The sequence below is a fragment of the Diospyros lotus genome, chromosome 6 (assembly GCF_014633365.1).
Source record: "Diospyros lotus cultivar Yz01 chromosome 6, ASM1463336v1, whole genome shotgun sequence".
Taxonomy (NCBI): domain Eukaryota; kingdom Viridiplantae; phylum Streptophyta; class Magnoliopsida; order Ericales; family Ebenaceae; genus Diospyros; species Diospyros lotus.
In genome coordinates this window covers 31,932,760-31,943,090 of record NC_068343.1, presented here as the reverse complement: position 1 = coordinate 31,943,090, position 10,331 = coordinate 31,932,760, and the positions used below count along the sequence as shown (strand labels likewise).

Here is a 10,331-nt window from a genome sequence, read left to right as displayed (position 1 = left end):
TAGATGGATTTAGCCAGGTTTTCCGTCACAAAGTTTTTCCTATGGGTGCTCTGCCCGTGGATTCCGCTGAATTTATTCAGTGTCCCGCTTGCTTTCTTTTGGCATTTTGCACTTTCAGTAACTCTTCTTTACTCGTGTACGTAGATCGTTTGTTCTCATCCTCCGAGCACTCGCCTTTGCTATTCTGTCCTTAGTCTGTTCGACTTTCGTGTTCTCCCCCTTAGACGGTGCAGGAGCTTCATGTTCCTGAAATTTGAGGGTTGGGGTTGGGATTGTTATTTCTTCCGATATGGGTTGCTGGTTTTCAGTGATGGTGAAGACAGAGTTAGTAACTCTATGTAAAGAGAGGAAGCAGATGATCAAGGCAGCCAGGGATTGGCATTGTGCCCTAGCTTTGGCTCATATTTCTTGCTTTCAGTCTCTTTTTGATGTAGGCAATTCACTGTATCAGATGGTTGAGGAAGACATGGTCATCAGTGTTGACCCGGCTTCCAATTCTGAGTCTGATCATCAGTTGGCTGCTAGGGAAGGTTGTCAATTGGAATCTGATACAGATATAACTTCATTTACTGATCATGTCCATGGAAGGTCAAAAGGATCATACTCATCTTTTCCTCAAGTTCAGAGCCAACCAAGGGGTACTGTGAATGTGTATCAGGTGAAGAAGTCTTCTGAGGAGGTGCTTTCTGTGATCTATGAGCCGCCACCAGTTGTGAATGCAACTGTTCAGTGGTATGATACATCAAACTTGGTTGCTGAGAATCCTCAATTTACAAATGGGGTTTCCTCTGCTGCTCCTATGAAGTTTCAGCCTAATCATCCAAGGGCTCTTCATTATCAAAATGAAGCAGGTAATATTCATCTTGTTAATCCTCAAGATACAACTGCTCAGTGGTATGACATATCAAACTTGGGGGCACGATATCCTCAACATTCAAATGCGGTTTCCTCTGATGCTCCTATAAATTTTCAGCCTAATGATCCAAGGTCTCTTCAGTATGAAAATCAAGCAGGTGCCAAGATGACTAGATCACTAGTTAATCCTAGGTTTTCTACATATGGAGATGTCCTATCTTTTAGTGGCTCAATGAATTTTGTTGAAAGCAATCAGGTGTCTTCTAGTGGTCCTATGAATTTTCCACCTATTAATCGTATTTTTCCTTTTGGTGGAGATCGAGATTCTTTGGGTAGTTCAATGAACTTGCCACCAAATAATCATTACTTTCCTCAGCATGAAAATTCTACAATTTCTGATGGTCCAATGATTTTTACAGATAATAATCTTCAAGGAACGGAGTCAGATTTGACATATACTGCTTTTAGATTCCCTCATTATGTTGGGGTACCCAATGGTGATTCGATGAATCCTCTTTCTACTGATCCTTATAGCAATTCATGGCAAAGTCCCATTGCTTCACCAAGTCCACCTGACGAGGTCTCTACTTGGGATTATCCCAATCCATTTAGTGAAATTGATGATACTATCTCCAGGTATTACTTTGAGGGAAGATATCGAACCAGTTTCAGTAACATTAATCCTAACTTGCAAGAAGTGAGGGAAAGGGAGGGAATTCCTGATTTAGAAGAAGAAACAGAAGAAGAACTAATGGAAGAAGAGCCTAAGGAAATAAATTCAGAGGTAAAAAATAAGAGGAATGCAGATGAAGGCCCATCCAGGACAGCTCAACTAAAGGAACATTCATTTCAAGGCTCCCCTGAGGTAGCACCATTGAAGGGGAACTCTGGCAAAGGTTCTACTGAGGCAGCACCAGCAGAGAATAGTGAGGATAATCTGTTAACTAAGGACAAAGGTAATGGGAGAAATTCTGATGAATCAAATTGTTCAAGAAAAGAGAAAAGCAATAGTGGTGAGACTATAGGGGTACAAGGAGCACAAAAACAGAATTGTGTATCTTCAGAGAAGATCAGCTCAACAACTAACTATGCCCGGGAAAAGGATCCTGAACCCTTTGAGAAGGGTATTGAGAGAAAATCTGATGAATTAAACTGTTTAAAAGGGAAGGAGGCAAGTAATAAGGGAGGGTCTATTCAGGTACCAGAAGAATTAAAACAGGACGATGTATCTTCAGTACATATTGCCTCAACCACTGCTAATACCCAGGGATCAAGGGATCTTAAGGAAGTACTGAAGGAAATCAGAGATGCATCTGAGACTGCTTTTGATCATGGCAAGGAAGTCTCAGTGGCACTTGAGACAGAAAAGCTTCAGTATCAGTCTACATCTGTCATATTGAAGGGTAGGAGCTCTAGTTTGGCTTTCCTTATTTTCGTCATGGAACCACTCTTGAATTTCTCTATTTAGGTCCATCAACCTGGTTAATATGGTGAAAAGAAACTTCAAATAGTAATCTACTTCAGAAGGATTCTTGACCTTTCAATATATAGTATCATTTCTGTTGCATAAAATTTAACACCTATTAAGGGATACTTGACTCCCCAGGAATCATAAAACTTTTACTGTGAGTTCCATACACGCATCTGACACATTAAGATAGATACGCCTCAAACACTACAATATGTGTTGGTCAGACCAAATCGCTTATTCCTTAATTTTCATCATTATTTCGTTTTTAAACACATCCAGGACAGGTCTGAACATGGGTCAACAGATAAGATACACCCTAGGTCACAATGGGGTTGTTATTAGACTCTTTAGGACATTTTTAAGGGTAAAGTTTACAGATATAAAATGTTCGTGGGTAAGGAATAAAAAACAAAAGAATTATTACAACATATTTTGTCATTATTATGGATTTATTGGTATCTACTTGTAAGATTAGTGGTATTTCCTAATATATTTATACAATATCATTATTATGGACCTACATGTTAGATTAGTGTTTTTGGTTTATTGTGTCTTATTCCTGCTGTATTGGTATCCTTGATAACTTCTTCTTCTTCTTCCCAAAATTGCCATATCCTATGTTCATTGTATCCAATCTATTTCCATGCCATATATATGCATCTTAATTGACTCCTATAGTAAGCTATTAAATAGCTATGCCACTCAATTTTAGTTTGCTTTGGAAGTGAATATTATGTGGGCAAGATAAAGGATGGGTGGAGTTAACTGCGAAACACATCCCTGTTTTACATTGTACATAAATTATCACATAAATAGTCAATGTGCAAGATATGTTAAGAGCAGAAGTATTCTTTTTTTTTCCTTTTTTCCTCCTGCTATGTCAGGCCTTAATATTTTTGGAATTGATTTGCATGATTAGATATATGATAGGGAAAATCACAAGGAAATACATCAGATTCTTTGTTGACTTATTCTATTGCCTCTCCTGATTTTTTTTTCTGGAATTTTCTCTTTTATTTCTTTGTTTATAATCTTGATGTTATGGTGGGTATTCATGTTTCACTCACATCCATTTTCCCACTATTTTAGTTGAATTCTACAAGAGCATCTGTGATCATTCTAGTAATACTGTATCTAGTCATGTGCTTCTCTTTTTTCAATAGATAATCATAACCTAAGTGGTTTGAATTTTCATTCAAGAGAAAAATCTCTAATGTCTGCATTATAAGAAGTGCGCAAAGAAAATGATTCAGCTTGTCATAAAGGAATTTTACCTCAAGGAGTATGCTTTTTTTTATTAAGTCAGGGAGTATGCTTTTGACAATCAGCTTATTCTTAACTATTTTAGAAGTTATTATAAAGTGCACTTGTGAACCTTGGGAAGCCTTATTTTCCACTATAGACCTCAAGTAGCTGTTTTGTTCTTAGAGTGCTTGTAATTCTTGGCTTTCTCTAAACATTTCACACATAGCTCACAGAAATGAGTTGAAATGAGTTCCCTGATGGACCTTGGATATTTCTTCAGATAGAGTTTTGTGCTTTAATATAAAATGGTTTACTTGAGCTTTTTGTTGGGTTGGATCTGGAATGTGATTGGCATAGCATTCTTTCATGTTGGTCAGACACGCTTGCCTACAATCTAACACATTCACACAGGTGACAGAGAAAGGCTTGCAATTATTATATGATTAACATATTTTCATGCAGATGAAGCTTTAATCATAATCTTTTAAATGTTTATAAGTTAATTTCTTGTTTATTTGTCTTGTTTAAGAGTAAAGAGCATGAAGCTGAATTCAATGAGCCGGTCATCTTGACCTTTGATCACTTTCTAACTAAACATTGCTCCATGGAAAACAGAGTTTTCAAGTCTTGACAATTTCACAGAGCAGTAGTCTAACTATAAGTTGTTGGACAGTACCGTAGGGATGTAAGTGGACCCCAATTAACCCCATTTAAAATCCCCCCCCCCCCCCCCCCCCCCCCCAACCAACAATTAAAACAATTATAAAAATTTATTATTGGGGGATATAGGCATATGGTTTTTGAAAGTTTATTAAAACAAGCATGTAAATGGGGTTAATTGGGGAACCCATTTACATCCCTAGATCGTGTGTTAATTTCAACACATTTCTGTATTTATTTGAATATTCTGCAGTTGGATAGAACTGTGGAGAGAAAACTTCATGAGTATTTTTGGATTTAACTATGAAATCTTGCATAGAAGGTTAATTCTTCCTCCTTCACTACCTGCACTATTTTTTTATTCTACTAATTAAATGAAATTCTGAGGGATATAAAGTTGATTCCCTTTTTAAGCTGTTAATTGCCTGTTCTACTGCAGTGTTCTCTTCTTGGATTCTGAGTTTCTTAGGCACTTCCCTGGCAACACCTTCCTCTTCCACATACATGAAGTTGAAACGATCAGCTTTTGGAGCAGGACGAAAGGCCAAATCTAACAGAGGGAGTATTGAACAGGATATCTTCATGAATTCTACAAACCTTTCATCAACCTTAGAGAAGCTTTATTTATGGGAAAAGAAACTTTATAAGGAGGTTAAGGTAATTGGCATATATTGTAAAGGTGGACTTTAGGATTATTGTCTATTTGCTGAAAGAATAGTTGTTGTGATTTTATATGTGAATTGTTAATTACAAGTTTGTAATCATCTTTAGCTGAAGCTTTACCCATTAGTGAGCCATCTTCTTGAAAAAGGTGACGTCAAGCTAATTTGTTATATGACATGCTTTGGAAAGGTTCTTAGAAATGGAATTTCTGTAACCATAAACTAGTTCATATATTTAGTCTGAAATTTTCTTGTAATGAACTTAGACTAAGGCCTTTTCCAAATGAATTTATGATGCTTTTGCGTGTGGACTTGCAATAAACTAAAATCAATTTTGAACTGCACTGTTAGAATCACGTTGAAGTGTTCCACTGTTATATCCATTATTTACTTCATTACTGTTTTCTTTTTTGAATGATCTTTGACTAGAGTGTCTTGCTGCATATTTTAAAATCTTCACATTCATATGGAATTGTTTTGAAAGTTTCACTCTTTCCCATCCTGAACTGCTTACACTTAAATTTTGGATAGCTACTAAAGGAAGATGATATTGGAATCCCATTAGTTTAATTATTAGGACACCATTGTTAATATTTAGCACTTTGTTAAAGGCAATAATGGTATGTGTAAATAGAAAAGGACTCCAATTAGCCAGTGCCCACCCCTTAACATCTTTGGTCTCTTTCTTGACCAATTTTTCAACATTTTTATGCATGGTTCTATTGGACATTTGATGAGGAATTAGGATTATTAAATTTTAATGTTTGAAATTAGGTTTAGGTTTTATTTGATTTCTGGAACTTAGATTTTAGATTTACATATTATATCTTAGCTTTTATTTATTTTGTTGGGATAACTGTAATTTAGGGTAATAATATTTTGGTTGGGATTTCAACCTATAAATATGACATAATTAGAGATTAAGCTTGATATTGGATTTATATTGACTCTCTGTCTCTGTCTCTCTCTCACGCACACACACAGAAACAAATTTCTAGCTATTCCACATCAACTGTTGTCATTGTGATGCTTCAAGAATCTGCACCAATAAATTTGTAACACCTGGACTGCGGCGGGATCCTAGCTTGCTGAGTTGGCTTTATCATTGATGGATTGCTTCAATGAACCTGCTATGGTAATTGCAAAACAAAGTGTCAAGAGTACCCAAGGGCTCACTTGGAAAGGCCCTCTAATTCTTAAGTTAGAGATTGAGAAGCTGAAAAACAATGTATGTGGGATTGAGAACACCCAACTATAAGTGAGGAATTGTTGCAAAGAGATTGGGGTTTTCCAAGGGTTGCGAGTTACTAAGATTGAAGAAGATCACTCTACAACATGCCTCTTCTTGTATTTATATGTGCTTGTGACTTCATCTCTTTTGTGATGTCTTGATCTCATGCTTTCCGCATGTTGCGACACGTGGTGAGAGAGCATATAGCTTTGACGCATACATGGTAACACTAACATGATAGGTCATGGAGGATCATTTCGTTTGTTAAGTGTATAACTTGTTGGTCCCTAGTTGTTGGGGACATCTTCATTAGTGGCCTTGGTTTGTTAGAGATGTCATTATCAATGGGACATGTTGGTTGAAGGTCAGTTAGTTATGAGGGGAACATTCTTGCAACTGGATATAGAGTAATGATTGGGAACCAATTGGGTCTTGAATATTTGTTGCTTGAGGAACTCTCAATGGGGTAAGCATGTTACACCTAGGGTTCAGTGCTTGAGCATCTCCCAATGGGGTTAGCATATTAGGAGTCATAGTGGTCTTGCAACCGTTGACTTTCTATAGTGATGTAACCAGTGTTGTGCCCCTTTATATGTGTGTTAGGTGTGTTAGGCTAACATGGACCTATAACCTCTTTGCATTATTATCAAGATAGGACTCATGCTTATGAAGTAGCAAAGCATCATTTCTTTCTTGTCATAAGTTTCAAATTTTCCATTGCTATGGAGTTAGCCAATAGAGAACTTGATGTCGTTATATCTATAACGTAACTTGACTACTACTCTACAAAAGTTCGTTTCTAGTTCATGCTTCTATTTATGCATATCTAAACTAAAACTATTTACTTGCATCATGAAAGTGAGCACCAACAAATTTTTGATTATTTAGTGTGAATCTAATTTATTTGCTAGTTTTTATATCTTTATTTTTAATTTTTCTATTCAATTTTTGGGTTGATTCTTTGTTTTTTATAAAAAAAATAGAACCTTTTTTGTTGTTATTATGGTTGTCAAAAAATAGAAATTGAACATTGTTCTTGATAGTGTTGCTTTTTTACAAAATTATAAAAAATACAAAGAGAAAATGCCATGTAAAAAATTTGTTTAGTATATCAAGTGATTAAATGAGTGTAAAAAAATATTTGATGTTGACAAATATACAACAATAGCATATCAAGCCTTTATCCCACCACTAGATGTAGTTGGCTAAATGAATTTTACCTCAACAGTCATTTCTATCTATAGCCTTAATTTCTATTAGGCCCTTATAACACATATAATACTTAAGAGTGTCTCATCAAGTTCTTCTTATTCTTTCTCTTCTCTTTTTACTAGATAATCCATTCCATCCACTCTCCTAACATAAGCCTCTATTAGTCTTCTTCTATCTTCAATAGGAGCTAGTAAGACCTTATTACAAATACCCACATTTTTTATTTTATCTTTTCTTGTATGGTCTCACATCCATCATAACATTTTCACATTCGTGCTTTACTACCCAACATTTTGTGTCATACAATAAAATTGGTCTTACAACTTTCTTATAAAATTTTCCTTTTAGCTTTGATGGAATCTTACTATCACATAAAATGTTGTATGCACATTTTCATTTTAGCTATCCTGCCTTATCCTTATTATTCTCCCAAACTTTTAGGATGAGTGATTGAATAATTTGAAGCGACCTTTTCTTGGTATGGCTTGATCTTCTAGTTTTGCCATATTCACAATTTTACCGTTCTAAAAATATACCAACTTTATTCTCCTCCTTGAGTGTAAGCTTTGGTAGCAATGTTAAGGTTGCTCCTTTGCGATTGGAACGTCATGAGTTTACCCTTATGGAGAACCTTTTTCTTAATCTTCCTCCTCCTTTTTCTCCACTATTCGTGATAAAAAAATTATTTATTTTATCAAGTGATTAAATAATTTTTTTATATTAACAAATATACCCTTGCTTAAAAATATCTTGACTTTATTCTTATTCTTCTCCTCGACAACGAGCTTTGGTAGCAATGTTAAGGTTTCTATTTTGTGAGTGGAATGTAACAAGTTCAAGTTGTGGAAATAGCTTTTATGCCAAAAATGAGGGAAAGGCCATGTACAAAAATGATCCTCCCCAACTCTCACATTAAAGCTAGTTTTTCTTGTTCTTCTCCTCCTCCTAGATTTGGCCAACCTCACTCTAGCGAGGGTTTGGAATCCTTGCTAGTAGTGAAGAAGAATGGGATACTAGGTTTACCAATAGAAAAAACAAAAGACAGAAAGAAGAAGAAGAAGAAGAAGAAGAATAACTACAACTCATGACCAAAAAATAGAAGTAGAAACTAAAGAGGAGAACCAGAGATTAATTGCAAAAAAATGAAAATTGGAAACAAAAACACGCACTAAATGATATTTTTTGTTTTTTGGCCAAAATTTTGAAAACAAAAACTAAAAATGGATGTGAAAACAAAATTAAACGAGGACTTAGGCGTCTGGTGATTATAGATGTTCTTTTCTTCTATACTAATACTAAAGGAAAATTTTGAAAAGCCACCTTTTTAGGGTTCTTTCTTTGAATAGAGAAAGTGATATCTTGCTTTATATCAAAATGAGGATTGATTCTTTTAGAAAGAAAACTTTGTTATCTCTTTATATCATTACTACCATTTATTTCTAATTGGCTATTAACTCCAAAACATCACTAAACTTCTATTTTTGGTGGATGCGTTGAACTTAGTGTCACGATCTAGCTTAGTAATTTTTAATTTTTTTTTTAAATTGTATTAGTCTGTGTAATAGGTTAGTTATTGCTTAATTTATAGTTGTGGGCTAGTTTAGGAGCAATTACTCTAGTGGAGGAAGTGGAAACTGCTTTGTTAAGTAGTGGAATAGCCTCTATATAAGGTCGTACCACTCTTGACCATTTTTAGGCTTGATTAATTGAAAAGTTAATTTACTCTCTCTCAAAATATCCCTTTGTCTCTCTTGGATCTCTCTATTTCTCCCTACTCCCAGGCTAAATTCTCATTTCTCTCTCTTAGTTCTTAGTTCTCGCTCTTAATTAATCTGATTTTTTCCCTTTATCTCTCTATTCCTCCCTCTCTTCCAATTCTCTCATTAAAGGAATTACAGTCGGGCTCGAGTTCCTGACAAATTGGTATCAGAGTAGTCCAGTTCTTAGCTGGAGCTAGGCGTTTTCTATCAAGACTTGGAAGGCAAGAAGAACAAGGCGGTTTTTGGAAGCAGTTACTGATTATTAGAAGCAATTACAATTGTTGTTCAGGGTGAATTTGGAAGAAATCGACTTAGAATAAACTTTTAATTTAGAGCCATGAAAAGGTTAATTTGGAGTTCGATGAATATAAATGAGACAAGCTCAAGCCCGAGCCTAGAAAATTTCTAAACAGACAAGTTTGAGCCTCAATCTTGAGTTTGGATCTAAATAACAACAACAACAACATATCCAGCCTTTATCCCACTATGTGGGGTCAGTTACATGAATTCTAGACTTCCATGTATTTCTGTCTTTTGTTATATCTTCATTTAGGTCCATACACTTCATATCAAACTTTAATGTCTCTCCCAAAGTCTTCTTGGGTCTGCCTCTACCTCTTTTTTTGACTAATTGTTCCATTTCATCAACTCTCCTTACATAAGCGTCTCTTGGTCTCCTTCTCACATGACCAAACCATCTTAGTCTAGTCTTTCTCATCTTCTCCTCGATTAGCACTACTCCTACCTTATTACGAATAACTTCATTTATAATTTTATCTTTTCTTGTATGGCCGCACATCCATCTTAACATCCTCATCTCTGCTACGCTCGTCTTTTGCTCATGCTGGTATTTAACTGCCCAACATTCTGAGCCATACAACAAGACTGGTCTTATAGTTGTCCTATAGAATTTTCCTTTTAGTTTTAATGGGATTTTACCATCACATAACACCCCCGATGCATTTTTCCATTTTAGCCAACATTCTGAGTTTGGATCCAAGATAAGTAAAATTCTAAATAAACAAGCTTGAGCCTTTATGGGCTTAGCTCAGCTTGGCTAGGCTCATATGCAGCCCTAGCCCATTACCCCATCCTTTAAATTTTAATCCTTTATAATCCCTATTCTCTTCCTTGGAGGAACCTTCTCTAAGAACTAAAGTTTATATGCAAACAACACTTTAGCTTTCTAGTCAACTTGTCTTATCCCTTGGAGGCAAATAATGTTAATTATTTAC

The 10,331-nt window shown here is 35.5% G+C and overlaps 1 protein-coding gene across 1 annotated transcript in view; it reads left to right on the top strand.

The window, feature by feature from the left end:
* The first annotated feature begins 274 nt into the window (after positions 1 to 274).
* Positions 275 to 10,331, top strand: part of LOC127804267 (uncharacterized) — a 48,374-nt gene continuing 38,317 nt past the window's right edge. The window contains exons 1-2 of the mRNA XM_052341099.1: positions 275 to 2,258; positions 4,671 to 4,888. Of these exons, the coding sequence (XP_052197059.1) occupies positions 290 to 2,258; positions 4,671 to 4,888 (2,187 nt within the window). The 5' untranslated portion in view covers positions 275 to 289. The remainder of the gene's footprint in view (positions 2,259 to 4,670; positions 4,889 to 10,331) is intronic.